This window comes from Dryas octopetala, chromosome 9, assembly GCF_963921425.1.
Source record: "Dryas octopetala chromosome 9, drDryOcto1.1, whole genome shotgun sequence".
Taxonomy (NCBI): Eukaryota; Viridiplantae; Streptophyta; class Magnoliopsida; order Rosales; family Rosaceae; genus Dryas; species Dryas octopetala.
Window position 1 is genome coordinate 13,189,824 of NC_141374.1, and position 16,848 is coordinate 13,206,671.

At 38.9% G+C, this 16,848-nt stretch overlaps 2 protein-coding genes and 1 pseudogene across 3 annotated transcripts; 2 read left to right on the top strand and 1 right to left on the bottom strand.

Moving 5' to 3' along the window:
• The first annotated feature begins 254 nt into the window (after positions 1–254).
• Positions 255–3,747, top strand: LOC147274325 (UBX domain-containing protein). Its single transcript, XM_086257159.1, has 4 exons — positions 255–1,247; positions 2,416–2,586; positions 2,743–2,946; positions 3,258–3,747. Exons 1-4 carry the CDS (start codon positions 420–422, stop codon positions 3,486–3,488), a joined length of 1,434 nt encoding a protein of 477 aa, XP_086113285.1. The 5' UTR covers positions 255–419; the 3' UTR covers positions 3,489–3,747.
• A 2,149-nt stretch (positions 3,748–5,896) lies between these two features.
• Positions 5,897–8,635, top strand: LOC147274326 (protein DA1-related 5-like). Of its 2 annotated transcripts, none has more exons than XM_086227436.1 (3): positions 5,897–7,510; positions 7,843–7,918; positions 8,252–8,635. In XM_086227436.1, the coding sequence occupies exons 1-3, from the start codon at positions 6,275–6,277 to the stop codon at positions 8,431–8,433; spliced, it is 1,494 nt and encodes a 497-aa protein (XP_086083562.1). In that variant the 5' UTR covers positions 5,897–6,274; the 3' UTR covers positions 8,434–8,635. The 2 variants fall into 2 exon arrangements, with proteins under 2 accessions (XP_086083562.1, XP_086083563.1); XM_086227437.1 differs by having other exon boundaries at positions 7,846–7,918.
• Positions 8,636–14,866: 6,231 nt separating this feature from the next.
• On the bottom strand, positions 14,867–15,557 carry LOC147274327 (uncharacterized; annotated as a pseudogene).
• Between the last annotated feature and the right edge of the window lie 1,291 nt (positions 15,558–16,848).

Here is a 16,848-nt window from a genome sequence, read left to right on the forward strand (position 1 = left end):
TAGAAGTCAGTGAAAGCATAACAGGTGTGGATAACTTTCGCTTTGTTAGGCTTGTTAGCTGACTAAAAACGACGTCGTTTATTCGTTTTAGTTATTTTGACAGTTATAGTGTCGGTTTCTCAGCCCGCCGAATGATATAAGCTAACAATAACGATATTAATAATTCCGAATTCGACAATGGCAATTCCGTTATTTACCCAACATTCAGGGGTCATTTATTCCACCCCAAAACTATACGACTTGCAGTGTCTCTCTCTACCTGTTCATTGGTTACCATAAACCTCAGTCCTTTCAGAGACCATTCGAAGAACGTCGTCGTCTTCTCTCGGCTCAACTCGGTTCGACTCGGTCTCTCTTTCCAGATTCGAACAAGCAGCCCTAGTTTCCAATCCATCTCTGCAACCATCTTCCGTGCAGATATGGTTGATGTAGCCGACAAATTAGCGTATTTCCAAGCGATCACGGGCCTAGACGACCCCGATTTGTGTGCAGAGATCCTCACCGCCCATGGCTGGGACCTCGAGCTCGCGATCTCCTCCTTCACCGCCACTACCACTCATCCTTCGCCTGAGAGTGCCGACGGCGGCATCACTTACACTGTCACCGACGCCGGCGGTGGCGGTGGCGGCCTAAACTCTATTTCTCAACCCCAAGAATCGTCGCAGCAATCTGGACTGCCTTCAAATGCTGTTGCCGCACCCGGTTTGGCTTGGAAGATCATTACTCTGCCGATTTCGGTCATTTCCGGTAGTCTAGGGTTGATTTCCGGCGCAATTGGGCTCGGTCTGTGGGCCGCGGGCGGCGTCCTCTCGTACTCGCTCGGAATGATTGGGCTGGGCCACGGCCGGGACGGCGGCGGCGAGTCGTCGGCCCGGTTAGTGTCGGTGTCGGCGGTGGCGTCGGAGGCGATGGAGTTCGTGGCCGGTTTCGAGAGGGATTACGGGACGAGGAGGCCGAATTTCGTTAGCGAAGGGTTTATGGACGCCTTGCAAAGGTCGAGGAACTCGTTCAAGCTGTTGTTCGTGTACTTGCACTCGCCGGATCATCCTGATTCGCCGTCGTTTTGCCAGAGGACTCTCTGCTCGGAGACCCTGGCGGCGTTTATCAATGAGAATTTCGTGTCGTGGGGAGGTAGTATTCGGGCCAGTGAAGGCTTCAAGATGAGTAACAGCTTGAAGGCCTCGCGTTTCCCCTTCTGTGCTGTTGTTATGGCCGCCACTAACCAGAGGATTGTACTGCTTCAGCAGGTATATTATTCTTTTCTTCCTTCTCTTCGTATTCGAGTCTGTGGAATTGATAACTCTGTAGGTTTTAATAGTTGAATAGATGAATAATATTGTTACTTACAAGATAACTATGATACCCGAGTTGCAACATTATATGGATTTTTGAACATTGAAGAAAGTGGGGGCTTCATGAATTCGGTGGTTATATATTGGGTACAGATGATATTATATAGTTGGTAATGGATTGGAAAATCTTGGAGGATGAATTTAAGCCTTTATCAAGGTCATTCTCAAGAAGATAAAGGAATGTCATGTATGTCATTGTATCTTCTTAGTTCTTATTAGGGAAGCTTGCTGAAGTTAGAAAATGAAGGTTCCTAGAAAACAATTTAAGTAGCTTCTTTCTGTTTTATGTAAAGTCAAGCGACCAGTCAGTATTTAGTGATTGTTGGGGGTTAACGGGCAAACATACAGAGTGCAGTAGTGAAATAAAGGTTGATTTCATTGGCTTTTCCCATTTCAGATTGCTACAAACTTTCATATTCCATGCATGCCTTAACATTTGGCTGTGAGTAATGTTAGTAGAACCATGACCCTTTGGAGGGTTGATTGGTGTTTGTGGTCAATGTTGGAATCATAGATAGACATCAACCTACTGTTGTAGTTTAGTTTTCTAATTCTTTCCTTTTTCTCCTTTCTTTATTTTATTTTAGTTTTTCAATCTTCTTTGATTTTTTTTTGTCCACTCCCTAGGGTTTCTACTGCTGTTTTTTAAACTCAAGTGTTTAAGGTTTTCTCTTTGTTTTTTCTTCCCAATAACATGGAAAGCATGCGTTTTAGGCCTAAACTTGAATGTAGGATAGATTCGATTTGAAGGATTAGAGGCCCAACAGAAGAGTCTAATGCATGACTGTTAGAAAAAAAAACATTGTGCTATTTTCTTTTAGGAGTGTTATCACCTTTAAGATTGATGTTTTACTTCTTAAAATGGTGCCTCTTCAAATTGATGTTCTGTGAGTGAGTTGAAATATTCATTTTGGATCATATGATAAAGTTTTGACTTTGAATTTTTTTTGGTCCCATTTCCCTATTTTCCTTTCAACATTATGGTAACTAGAAGGTGATTGATGACAACATGTTGTTCTTGTTCATTTTGGACTTATTGATATATCATTTTTGTGTTTTCAAGGTTGAGGGGCCAAAATCTCCTGAAGAAATGCTCTCATTGCTGAACAGAGTACTTGAAGAAAGTGCTTCTGTTCTTGTTACAGCAAGGATTGATGCAGAAGAAAGAAGAAACAACATTCGTTTAAGGGAGGAGCAAGATGCTGCTTTTAGAGCAGCACTTGAAGCTGATCAAGTATGCTAATAGTTTAACTAGTTTATTGATTATAATTTACTGTTCTGGGACAGACTCCATGCCACTTTTCACCTGACCAACAAAGTCTTAGGTTTTAGAAGCTCTATGTTGTTGTTTCTTTAAAAATTGCCTTAATGTTGTCATACTTAACATCAGGCAAGGGAAAACCAGAGGAGAGAAGAGCAAGAACGTCTGGAAAGAGAAGCTGCTGAAGCTGAGAGGAAGCTTAAGGAGGAAGAAGAGGCTCGTGAAAGAGCAGCACGTGAAGCTGCAGAGAGAGAGGCTGCACTAGCTAGGATGCGGCAGGAGAAAGCCTTGTCACTTGGTGCTGAACCTGAAAAAGGACCTAATGTTACACGAGTAATTCCTCTTATGTCAGAACTTATATTTTCTCTTGATACTTTCTTGTATCTTTTTGGATGTATAGATGTTTCATATAACTACTTTCATATAATTACATGTACTACTACTAATGCAGCATGTTAACTTTGTATCCATCAGTATTATCAACTTATGGAATCTATTTGACTTTATTTTTATGTTTAAAGGCCTTGGCAACTGCAAAGGCATCATTTTCCTAAATTCTACGCATATATGCCCTTAGTGTACTGGCTTGGGTTCTTGCATTGTTTAACCTAATGCCTGTTTGTGAATGTTATTGGACAAATTAGGTTTTGGTGAGGTTCCCTACCGGAGAACGCAAGGAAAGGAGGTTCCACAGTACCTCAACAATTCAAGCTCTCTATGATTACGTCGACTCTCTGGGTTGTTTAGACATCGTGGATTATAGTCTCGTCTCTAACTTCCCTCGGGTGGTATACGGCACAGACAAACTGTCATTATCCTTGACAGAAGCAGGGTTGCATCCTCAGGCCAGCCTTTTTGTGGAGCTGAATTCTTGAGAAATCTAATGCTAAGTTAGTGTTATCGAAATATGTAGAGAGAGATGAGAGACCTGCAACTGCAAGTAGGGAACTTTGTTTTGCTTCTCTATATAGTATATCCGTTTTTATTAGAACGATATGATGAGGTAAAGATAGATACCATTTTCTAATGTGGATGTGTAGTTTGTGCCTTCATTGAAAATTCTTTCAAACAATTGGCCCTATAATGGAAGCTGGGATTGAAATAATGATACTATCGACTTGAAAAGTTTTATAAGCTTGCCATTCGTTCATCTGTGTGAAAAATGGGTTTGAGTGTATTTATATGGAGTGATTACTGAGGAATAAAACATGGGTGAATCGCTTTGCGCCTTTGCTAGCTAAAAAGAACAGGATTGGGTTGTAGCACCCCCTTCCTCTCTCTGTGGTGTTTTGCTCTCCGATGGCCTCCCTCTGGACTAGCATTTCCTTTGTTTCTTTGGTCTACGGTTTGGTCTTATTTTGGAGATTTTATGTTTCTGTTGGTTTTTGTTTGTTTCATTTGTTGTTTTTCTCTGTAATTATCATGTGGCTTTCGCTTTTAATGCAATGAAGTTTTTATTGGACCCACAACAACAAAAAAAAAAAACAAACACATGGGTGAATCTATAATGAAGGTGTCGTGGTACGACCTTCTCACCCAAATGTTTCTCCGAATACAGGGCTTTTACTGTATTAGATGTTCATCACGTCAGCACGATAATGCGATAATATAGAGTTATTTACACTTATACATTTTGAAATTTATCGTTTTTTTACATACACTCAATAAGGTTTTAAAAATCACACATAACCCCTCAATAAGGCGTAATCATAGTTTGCCAACTGTGTGAGTCTCTAGTACCTTCTACAAGATACACTATGAAATCCGGCCTAAAGGATCTTCTTATTCTTCTTCTTTTACTCATTCTGAGTTCAATAGGCTTAGTAGGCTCACTAGTTTGACTAAGCTCATTTGGTTCATCATCCTTATTATCTTGTAACACCTTAACTTTTTCATTGGTGGCCTTAGGTAAAGAATTGAACCTTTTCTCATAGAATTCAGCAAGAAATCTATATCTTTTGCTATGTTCTGCATATCTTAAGAATAAGCATTCTATAGTCTTTTGTCCTAATTTCTTTATCTTGGGTTCTGGTAACCTTACTATGGCTCTACAGCCCCAAACTCTAAGATAACTTAGATTAGGCTTCCTGTTGAACCATAAGTCATAAGGTATGGTCATAGACTTCTTAGTAGGTACGTACCTTATTTAAGATATGACAAGCAGTAAGCAATGTTTCTCTCCAATATCCCTTACTTAGATTGGAATTTTGAAGCGTTGCATTAACCATCTCCACAAGGGTCCTATTTTTTCTTTCAGCCACCCCATTTTGTTGTGGGGTATAGGCTATAGATCGAGGTCTCATGTACAATACCGACCAACAGATTCACAATAAGAAAGAAAATGGTATTCTCCACCTCTATCAGATCTAAGATACTTGATCTTAGTCTCACAAAGATTCTCTACTTCATTTTTATAGATTTTGAATTTCTCTAGAACTTCATTTTTATTACGCATGAGATAAACATAACAAAATCTACTAATTAAAGTCATCTATAAAAGTCACAAAATACTTATTTCTTCCTCTAGTAGATGTACAATGTAAATCACATACATCACTATGAATGATTTGTAACAAATTAAGTAGAGGTTCTTTCTATCTTAGGAAAAGGCTTCCTAGTTGTGAGGCCCCGAAAAATTTTCGAGTTTTATTTTTGAGTTATCCTATTTTCAAAGGTTGGTTTTGAGCAAATAGGAAAATAGTTTTCTTCGCTACGAGTCAGTTTAAATTTTTTGGAATTTTTTTCGAAGTCCGATTGTATTTTTTGCGAGTGTGAGAAGTTGGAAGAGTGTAGAATTTTCAAGTTTGTTGAGGTGGCGTGATTACAACCGTTGATCTTAGTTTAATCTAACGACTGAGATACTGCTAGCTGGGTGGGCAGCTGGCATGGAGGGAAGAATGGTGAAAGTTGGAGAAGAATGTGGAAGAATGTGGAGCTTGATAGAAGCTTTTGGATAACCCTACAAAGGGGTCGGCAAAGCCACCGAGGGCTCGGTAGACTTACCGAGAGCTCGGCCAACTAGCGAGATCTCGGTTCATTACTGAGATGTCAAATATTACCAAAAACACTTTTATTAATGTAAAATCAGTGTCAAACTAAGCTCTTGGCCAACTGGCGAGAGATCTCGATTCATCACCGAGATGTCAAACACTACCAAAAATACTTTTTTTTTTTTTTTGCCACTCTACCAAAAACGATTTTACATTAGGGTTTAGAGCCAATAATATCAAACTGCCCTTAATATAATCACATTTATTTAACCATCTCTTACTGCCTCGGGGCCAAAAAAAAACATCTCTGTTCCTGCATTCTCTCTCCCCCTCTCTCGCTGTGCAAACCAAACCCCCCTCCCTCTTCCAGAAGTGTTTTAGGGTTTGTTTCCTTCTCTAAAATTCTCGGTAGTGTCTCCTTGTTCAGCTAGATCTGAATTCCCAATTTTTCTTTTTGGTTTCGAAGTTTTGATCTCCTCCGGATTTCCTACCGCTTCTCCGAGAGTACTCTGCTTTTCCTTCCGTTATTAGGGTTTCGACTAATACCATTTAGTCTCTTCAAAATCTTTTTATCTTACATTCTCTTCTTTGCATTCCTTGAATTCTAAGGTTCCGGTTTTCGATTTGGTTTGAATTTTAGGGTTTGGAGAGAAACTGAGAGACTTGATCATATGGAAAGAATACTGTCAGGTTTACTGAGAATACATAGATCGCAGCGGAGAGTAAGTAATGTCCAAGAAGTAGGGGGGCCTGCAGCTCTAGGAGCAGTATTTGGGGTGCTGTATGATGCCGTTGTGCAAGTGAAGGAGAAGAGTAAGATGTTCAGGCGCTACCTGGAAGACGTCAAATCAACGCTAGAAGTTTTAAAACCACTGATCGAAGGGATGGCAGAATATAAGAGAATAATCTTGCCTCTCCCGGAGGAACAAGTAGAAAAGTTTAAAAAAAAAATGGAAAAGGGTGTACAACTGGTTCACAACTGCAAGGTTCGTCTGTGGCCATGGGAGAGCCACAAAAAGTATGACTACATCAGCAAACTTGCTCAATTGATTCAATCTCTTCAAACACTGCATAGTATGCTGACGGTGCATATACAAATCCAGGTCAAGAATTTATCGGAAAAAATATCCAAAATGGAGATGGAGATTAAGCGATCTATTGAAGAGTGTGGTGTGCAGGGAACAAGAGATGTGAAGGAGACATTGGACTTGGCGGGGCCTATAGAGGCATTTCCATCGCCCACAATTGGATTTGATGTAACGAATGTGCAGGGATTAAGGGATGTGAAGAAGCCATTGGATTCGGCATGGAATATGGAGGTGGAGGTCGAGCAAATTGAAGGGGGTGGTGTTGCTGAATATGAAATTCCATCGCGTACAGTTGGATTGGATGCGCATTTGAGGGAATTGAAGATGATCCTTCTTAAGGATGAGGTGTCAGTGCTTGTGCTAACCGGTCCTGGAGGATGCGGGAAAACCGCATTGGCAAAAATGTTTTGTCAAGATGAGAATGTCAAGGATAAATTCGATAAAATCTTCTTTGTCTCTGTTTCGGAGAACCCCAACTTGGACTTTGTCATACAACAACTATATCAACACAACAGTTCCCAGCTGGTACCTGCGTTGCAAGACCAAGCAATTGCACTCAACTGGCTGCAACGATTTCTCAAGGAAACAGGGCAGCTTCCTTCACTCTTGGTCCTGGATGATGTTTGGCCTGGATCAGAATCCCTTTTTGACAAGTTTGATGAATTCAAAAAGGCAAATTACAAGATTTTGGTGACATCAAGATTTGAATTTCCAAGATATGGTTCTTCATACTATTTGAAATCATTGAATGATGAAGACGCCATGACTCTTTCTCATCCTTCCACATCCTTGCGAGAAAGAAGCTCTTCTGTTCCACAGGTGATTTATTAGTTTGCAATGCACAGCAGATAAAAATGCTTAATTATAGCTTACAAAGGATGAAACTAAATTATGTTCTCTTTTTATGCAAATACTTAGAAACTCCACAAATTCTCTTGCTTTCTGTCCTTTTCATTTGTGTAATTGTGCTCTTACATTCTACCTCTTATCAATGTGGGTCAGGTGCTTTTCCAGCTTTGGCATGCTCTCTTTCATTCAATGTAGTTTCATCTTGACAATCATGTCAAGTCTATGCATATATATACTTATATATACACCATAGAAAAATAGACAATAATCCCTCATTTTATTTGGTGTAAACTGTGTTGCAGAAGGTGGTTTTGAAGGTGTTCAGTACCGATGAAGAAACACAGAAGAAAGTCTTTAAAGCTGCCGCCTCCGCAAGTGGTATTTTTCCATTCTATTTCTTGCTAGGTTTTGTTTGCAGCGCTTCAATATCCGAAAAATTACCAAGAAGTTTCTTGTTCCTACTGGCATAGTTTGATAATTACTTAGACATAAATGTCATGTGAGGTGGGCATGGGGCATCAAAACAATGAACTGCATGAAAAAAAAAAAAAAATTTGTCTAACTAATTGACAACTTCTTTAATTTGTTCTTTATTGTAAACAAACTTAATTACAGGAATTTGATTGAAAAAATTGAAAGTACAAATGCCTAGTTGCTTTTTTTCTTTTTTCTTTTTTTGGTTCATTATTCTTTGGTGATTTTGACAATCAGGGGTTGAGTCGATGTCATGGGACCAGAAGGATCAAAAGCTAATGATAGTAGGAGTGATGGATACAACGGCATTACTGAAGAGGTTGAAGAGGGTATATAAAGTGGACCTAATATCAGTTGGCCTGGTCAATGAAAAAGAAGAATATAGAAAGGGAGAGAAAGAACAAAAGAAAGAAGAATAGATAAATTGAGTCGTCTTTGATACCTTCTATCTATTTGATATAGCATCAGTTGGTCATAATACAATAATCCGTTATGTTCATGCCTTTGAATGCATGCAGCATCATCTTGGTAATTGTGGTAGCTTCTATCATGTCTATATTATGCTTTATTTGGATCCCTGCTTACTGCTGGTGAAGATTGAATGTATGAAGGTTCGGTCTTTGTGATTGGGTGTCTTTTCGGGTTTTGTGTCTCTGTCTAGGTTTTATTGCTGTTGTGTTGTTGCGGCCTTGGCCTTCACCGTCCCAGCTTATCTCCACCGCGTCCCCTGCTGTATTATTGTTGTGTCGGTCTAGAGTTAGCTTGTGTGGTTTTTTTAGGCTAGCTATGCTTATTTCTGTGTCCACTGCTTCCTGTTGAAATTCCCATAAATCGGACAGTCTTCTTTTCAATTCAGCACGTTTGTCCGCGTCTTCCCCTGCAAAAAGCAAGAGCTCGTTTACCTCCCTTACTTGTTCCTGCAGAGGGTCAGTTTGTCTAACAGTCTATTAATTGCAACAGAAGACCTATTTAATTCCTCTAGCTCGACTACTCCAGGATTTAGGCAGTGGAAGCATCACTGCTTCCACACACCAACTTTGATTAACAACTTGTGTTTCAATTTGTTTGAAGCTTTGGATAACTTGCTACCCAAGAGTTTTTGCACTAATGCCATAATTACAACAAAAATCAGAAAGCTTGTTAATTTGTGTTTAAATTTGCTCAGGGGCTACTTCCTATTTATAATGGTCAATCAGGGGCATTCCAAAGTGTACTAGGATGTACAAAAGTTTACAATCCTAGAACAACAAGGAATATGAGCCTTCAACTTCAAGTAAAAGGAAGACACGCGAACGAGGATAGGTAGTAATAAAGTTACCATGTTTTTGTAACCTAATATAAACAAGGGCAATTCAACTATAATAGAAATGCCATGATGGGGGTAGAAATTTGATGCATTTTAGGTCTACATCTTTTGGTGTTTGGAATAACAAAAAAAGAAAACGAAAAAGAAAAACCACTATTTGATAATCTAATCAATGGGATGCAGCATGTCGTTCCCATAGTTTTACGGACAAAACAAGAAATCTAGCCTAGAAATTCAAAAACATAATTCCCAAATATCGGGGTTGTCTAAAAATTACCAATTAATTAGCAACAAAGATTCAAAAATGAGAAAATTTACCAAAGGGCAATGGCAAATGGCGGGGGAGGTCCGTCCCATCCGTCCCTTATAGTGACCGGTCCACGTGCCAACATCTCCATCACCTTCTACCACCTTATAGTGACAAAGCGGGTGGATGTGTATTTTATGTTGATTTTATTAGTTTTTGACATGTTTATGTAAAAAAAAAGAAACCGCCGAGGGCTCGACTCATTAAAATGGAGTTGTCTATTACCGTATTTTTGCAAGTAAACCGTTTTATCATGGGTTTTTTTGATTTTGGACTTTAAAAAAAAAAAAAAACACAAAAAAAAATGAAAAAATGAAAAAATGAAAAATGAAGAAAAAGAGGTGTGGTGAGGTGGCGGGTCCAAAAGGGCATTTACAAAATCAAGAACAAGAAGATTAGCTGTGGGACCCGCAGCCCTACAATATTATTTGAAGAAGTGGAATAAGCTACAGATGACTATAAATCGCATTGGTCCACGTAAGCATGATCTTCCGTTCGGTACACAAAAACACGTTTTACGGTAGTCCTCATACCATGGAATCATTGCCATTTGCCGACGTTACTAATCCAGTGGAAGTTCGTTTCTCGCACGTGCCATTTCTATTAAACCTCTCTTTCCCTCTCAAACTCGCAGACTATGTAACTTCTCTTTCGCCAAGAACTTCAAGGCTCTCTCAGCTCAAATCTTGAAGTCGCAGCTTCAGTCTCAAATAGCGAACTTCAAGGCTCTCTCAGCTCAAATCTTGAAGTCGCAGCTTCGGTCTCAAATAAAGCAAGGGACTCGATGTAACTTCTTCTCACTCTAAACTCTGTTTTTTATTTCTAATTGAATGCACATTGCTTAGTCTCTCATATATATTAATCAATTTTTTCGGATTGTTCTTTCTAAGCTTTAATCATGAAAAAGGCTTTGATATTTGCAAATTTCTTGACTAAAATTGAAGAAGATGATAAGGTGAATCTGCCGTTTGCTTTGCATTCGTTAAGCATTGTTTCTTGATAATTTACTATGGAATTTGGTAATTAACCAATGTGTGTACCTAATTTTGAATTTTTTTAGTTTAGGTTCTTAATTGAATTACGTGTTGATGATTTTGGCCCATTTACTGATTTAGTTTCATTGTTGTTTAAGTATTTTTCCCTTTGCTTTACAAATGTCGTTTGCTTGATTTTTTATTTATTTAAGAGTGTAGATTGCTTGGGTATTGGGTATTCATTGGGTATTTAATACTTTTTAGGTTTTGAAATTTATATAGTGATGCAATGTCCCATAATCCCATTTGGTGGAATGGCAGATTTTAAGAAGTAATAATGGCAGAACAACTAAACCTTCCTCTGTCTTCCCTGTTTACTGGCCTGCATAGAGTGGTTCAGAGTGTGATGGAAAAGCATGAGAGGTTTAAGTCCGCACTCAGAAATCTTGAGTACACTATGGGAGTTATAAATCCACTTATTCTTGACGATTTAGAAACACTGAATATTGAACTTGGATTATCAAATGATGATGTACACGAGCTTAGAACCAGGATCAATGATGGAAGGGTTCTTATCAGCAGCTTAGATGAGGTGGGTATGTGTGAGTATTGCTCGAGGGTTTACTGCAACTTCTGGTCAGCCTGTTTCTGTACAAAGTGGGGCCTTTGTAAAAAATGCTGTGGATGCATTCTTAGGTGCCCATGCTGCCAACCAAGTTACACTGAGCAGATTGATAGTTTGGAAAGGGCTTTGAGGATTTTAATAAGAAGACAACTATTCAACCAATCGAGGGATTGCAAGGAGTCATTATCTGGGATCAAAAACATAAACGACAGACTTGTTAATATGGAAAGGTTACAGATGGAGTCACATGCTATGCAGAGAGCTCAGTTGGGAGCAAGAGGTGTCGAAGGAGGAACAGAGGGGGCTGCTCACATGGGAGCAAGAGATGTCAAAGGAGGAGAGGGGGCTGCAGCTCTTGGAAATGCATATCGGGAGCTCAGTAACGCCTTAATCCAAGTGAAGGACCAGAAAACGATGTTCAAACTGTACTTTGAAGAGTTACATTTGACTCTTAAGGCTCTAAACCCCTTGATAGAAGAACTAATAGAAGAGAAGAGTGTGTTGAACCTATCAGAGGAAGATGCAAGAAGCTTCGAAAAAGAAATGACAAATGGCCTTGTTCTTCTTCACAACTGCTGTAAGCTTCCAGTGTGGAAGAGTGGTCGAAAGCATAACTACATCAATGATTTTCGTCGACTGAATATGTCGATGTACAAGCTCAGAAGCATCCTCAATTACCAGATTTTGGAAAAAGTGAAGGATGCCTCCCTTGCAATAACCAAACTAGAGATGGAGTTTGGGCAACATGAAGACTCTGGTGGCATTGAAGATAATAATACTGATGTTGCAGTGCCTCTACCTACTTCTCCTACTGCTGTGAAGGACAGAGAGCATTTAGCTACATATAAAGTCAGTTGAACTTTTCAATTTTGAATCATATATAAAATTTCAGCATTGTCATTCCTTGTTTACTTATAATATATTTTTCTCGTGTTTAGGTTGAGGGGACATCATCTTCTGATGAAAAGCATTCAGCGATGGAAATTTGCTGTGGTATACATTTTTGTATCTTTTGAATGTGCAGATATAGTAAGATGTACTAGTATGTGAGATCAAAAGTTTTTAACAGAATTTTACTTGACAAATCAGGTTTTGTGAGGTCGCCTCCTGGAGAAAGCAAGGGAATTTGGTTCCTAGAGAGACCTGCAACTGTGTCTTTGTCAGCTTGAAAGGTATAATAAGCTTAGCATTCATTGATCTGTATGAAAAAATGGTTTGAGTGTGTTTAGATCTGAGTATACAACCTTGACCATTTGATCATGTATAAAACCTTAGCATTGGTTTTAGTTTTTCCTTATTAGCTAAGAGTATGCGTAAGGAAACATGTTTCTCTACAGATTCTCATTTTCCATTAAAACTCTCTTCTTTGCAGTTTTTAATTCTTTCTCCCTCTCTCTCTCTCTCTCTCTCTCTCTCTCTCTCTCTCTCTCTCTCTCTCTCTCTCTCTCTCTCTCTCTTCATTGTGCACTTTATATTCCAAATGAAAATGGACCAGTTTCTGAGATTCACAAAAGCACAAACTCCTATTGATAGCCAAAATATCACAGGAATTTTTTTAAATATATATTGTAGGCTTGCATATCTCTTTTTGCAAGGTAGAAATGTAGGCATATTCATATAAATTTCCATTGGCTGTAAAGGAGAGGGAAAAATATTTTTCCAGGATTGGGTTAATTAAATTCAAAGGTTGAGAGGGGGTGCGTGGGTTAAGTTTACAATGAATTCAACATCAAATTGTTAAGGTAGGGAGGAGTGAGGAATTTGCAGCTATTGGGTACTCTAGGACCAGATAAAGAGGTTTGAGAGAATTGATTAGAAAATAATTGTTTATGGTCTATCGATTCTGGTTAAGTAGGAAAATGGATTAATAAAGTTGTTCCTAAGCACCCATATATCTTTTGCAACTTCTGGTTATAGACCTTATTTACAATTCATTTGTCTGGGTTTTTTAAGGGCTGATGCTATCTATCACTGTCTCATAATATTAAGTACCATGGGAGTGTCAGAAGCTTCTGTTCAGTTTTTACATTTGTTGCTGCAAAACGCTTGCATTGCTGGACCGTAGTTTGCAATTTTGACTCATGAATTGCAGCATACGATGGAATAATTTCCTAGAATGGATACTGATGTTGTGAAATAAAGCTCTTCTGATTTCTTTCCTACTCAGTTTCTTTTGTGCGCTATTTGATTGTTGAGCAATCCTGTGGAAAGAAATGTGAATGTGCTATACATAAGTCTCTCATTCTCACATTGTTTTACACATTTCAGTGATCCAATCTAAGTTATAGGTCAGCTTTCATCTTGGCAGTAAAGGGTTGTTGAGGGAATATGAAGAAACGAGGCTGAGTACCAGACTAGGAATAGTAAACTACCAATGTGCAACCCTTTTTTTTTTTTTGGTATTGTTGTTAAGGGTCAATGATTGTAGTAACTGTAGTAGTGATGTTCTGTCATTTCTTCCTTCTTTTTGTTCCTTCCTTACACCCTAATCCCTTATTATCTTTTTGTCAACAGGAATAAGCTTGACAGAGGAGCAATGGTCAACCTTCAAAAAGAATGTACCTGCTATAGAGAAAGCCATTGAGAAGATGGAGTCACAGATAATATCATCTGAAAGCTTAAAAATGTATACTTTTTAACCTCCATTACCTTGTTGATTGTAATGAAGTGACCTGGCTGTGACTATTGGTCTTTAATTTGTCTCTTGATGGCAGAATATTTTGTTTACAACTTGGAACTGCTATGATGTTTCTGATTAGCCTTAATATTACAAATCAACCTGTGGTGTTCTTTGTTATCTGTCGACTAAAATTTCATAGTTCAACCCGAGGCCCTGAATTGATTGTCCCAGCTGATATGGATGATTGAGAGAATGTTGCTGAATTGGTGATGTATGCATATATATATATATCCTCAGCTCCCTTTCAAACCAAAAGCAGTACAACACAGTTTTTCATTAGTACTATATTTCTGCAATAGATGTTATACTAAGTTTAGAAGGAAACAAATAACAAAGAACAAATATCATACATCTCTGGAGAGCATAAACATGCAAACTATGGATGATCCTTTATCCTTCTTTTGATCTTCGTTTTGAGGGTTTTTCTTTCTTCTCTTGTTGGGATGTATGTAGAATGCTTCCGCAACCATTTTCAAGCCTTGTGCCTTAATATTTGGCTATGGCAGAATAGTCATTATCTTTATAACTGCACCTTCTTTACTTACCTTCAAGTGAAATTAATTTTATGATTTGTATGAATTCTTTATAGCTGAACTTTAGCTCTAACTTCTTTTTTTCTTTTAACCGCTTGGGATAATTGAACTGGCAAAGTAAAAAAAAAAAAAAAAACCATGTGCAAGTATCAGATATTATCTGTTCAACTGCACTCAAATGTTTAAAACACAAAAAAGAGAAATAAATTTCTATTTATCCCGCTAAAGTGAGTATTAAAAGATGGACATTTGTTACTGATTTTCAGAATCAAATTTCAACACATTTTCACCAACATTGTTTGAATTTTTATCTGTTCTTTTATAGGATCAAGCCAGTGTTCATGCCCAAACAGAAAAACAGAGTGACACACAAACTTTGGCTTTCATCATAAAGTATGCTTTGGCCCTCTAGAACATTGATTTGCACTCAAGATGTCTCAAACCATGGGACCGAGAAACATGATGTTTCATGTCCACACACCACCCAGTAACCATGCTTTATTACCATCCCATTCTCAGCGGGCACCTTAAACAAGTTGGAGAAGACAGGCTTCAATTCCAACCCCCCCACCCCTCCTCCTCCCCAAAGGCTGTTTGACTGCCTCCATGTACTTGCTGCCGAGCCGGCGGTTGCAGCCGCCAGCCTCATTGTCTCAATCAGTGCCCCTATGTTCCCTTGTTCAGAAAGTATCTCCTCCAATTGCTTAGTGTCAATCACCAGCTTCACTCTCCAAACCCCATCTCCACAGCTGACCCATTTACCAACTTCTCAACAAAATCTGATGCTGCTGCAGCACCAGATGGCCTCTTAACATCCTCAGCTTCTTCATTTTCACTCGCCCACTCTGCAGCCTCCAAGTTTCCAATGACCCCCATGTCCTGCATTTGCTCTGCTCTCAGTGGAAGAAGGTAGTATTGGCCACTGATTAGGGTCTCTTGGTGAGGCAGTGGTAGTGAGGACTGGCCCTGCTTGAAAAGGCCATGACCTGGGTACTCGGTGAGAATTTCAGCAGCTAGTTTAGGGCCCTTGAACTGTAGGACACCCCCAGAATCTGTGAGGACCCTGATGGAATTGGGACACTCCCAGAGGTTCCTCTGAGAGAGCTGCAATTTCCCATTTGTGAAATTTTCCACTTTGGTGTCACAATTGCAGTAGTGTCATATGTAAGAGAAGGGAAGGAATCTTGGGAAATACTGGTGGAAACACAAAGGGGTTGTGTCAGAAGAGACATATAAGCTGTGCTGTTTTTTTTTTTTTTTTGTTTTTCAAAATATGTAAACGGGTGCATGTGAAATTTTGGACCATTGGGGCAATTATTTTATCCCAAGTTGAGTTGATCCCAGGCAAAGGAATAGAATAAGAGGTAGATTTGGTGAGTTAAAATAATAGCAGGAAACGACAGGTAGAAGAAGAAGAGCAATTCAAATTTGAGCGCCAGGGGGTTTGTATTTATGTGTGTAAGGTGTTTGATACTCCATGCTAAGAATATAGGCATCTGCTAGCTCTCCAACTTCAAAAATATGTTCAATGTATCAACGTATCACTGATTGAACTTACATCTACAGCACCTGCTTAAGCATACTATGTGGAGACTATATATCTTATTTCCAAACTCATTTCACAAAATGGGGTGTGCCTCATCCAAACGAATAGAGGCAGCCGTCGATTACCCTTTGAAGTACTATATATCTTATCCACATATTAAATGATGTATGGGCAACTTTGAACGAGCAGCCTACCCTTTGCATCATTATCTAATGCTTTATGCTCAGAGGGGCACAAGCCTTACAATGACATGACTTACAATGTAATTCATCTCTGCTACAATGGTGATGGAAGTTTTTCTCCATCAATTTCCTTACTGATTTTTTCTATGCAGATGGAAGAATGACAGCCCCATTTTCAGAGTGGTTTTCTTCATGTTTTTAAGGCTGCTATAAGACTTGCTAATTCTCAAGAAATCCTCAGTAAACCCACAGGGGATGAACTCGAAACTAAGTTACAAGACAAACCAGAGTTGCCAAAGAGTTTGGGGCCAAATTATTCAACACAAAATTTACCCTTTCACAATCATTGTGTTTCACCCTAGTAAAGGAGGCCATCATTTCCTGACAAGCACTTCAATCCTGGGTAAAAATTCAAACACAAATCAGAAAGAAAAAGCTTCTGAAAAGTATAAATCAACGACTCATGGATCAGTAATAGTGGCACATCTAATGGCTTAGGCTGCTTAGCCAACTCAACATCAGCTTTTTCTGGACAGAAGTTCCACAGAAAAAACTTTTATGCTTTTTACTATTATCATGTTATTAATAATATGTCATTCATGACGCAGTGGAAGTTCCACCTACTGACAGTAACTCTTGTTTAACAGAGAACAAAGCAGTTAATGAAACTTTAAGTTTCAT

Bases quoted from the DNA above. Each gene is read 5' to 3' on its own strand.
- LOC147274326 (XM_086227436.1), top strand. From the start codon at position 6,275: ATGGAAAGAATACTGTCAGGTTTACTGAGAATACATAGATCGCAGCGG. The intron at 7,511-7,842 runs GTGATTTATTAG...ACTGTGTTGCAG, and splicing joins GAAGCTCTTCTGTTCCACAG to AAGGTGGTTTTGAAGGTGTT. The intron at 7,919-8,251 runs GTATTTTTCCAT...TTTGACAATCAG, and splicing joins AGCTGCCGCCTCCGCAAGTG to GGGTTGAGTCGATGTCATGG.
- LOC147274325 (XM_086257159.1), top strand. From the start codon at position 420: ATGGTTGATGTAGCCGACAAATTAGCGTATTTCCAAGCGATCACGGGC. The intron at 1,248-2,415 runs GTATATTATTCT...TGTGTTTTCAAG, and splicing joins GGATTGTACTGCTTCAGCAG to GTTGAGGGGCCAAAATCTCC. The intron at 2,947-3,257 runs GTAATTCCTCTT...TGGACAAATTAG, and splicing joins AAGGACCTAATGTTACACGA to GTTTTGGTGAGGTTCCCTAC.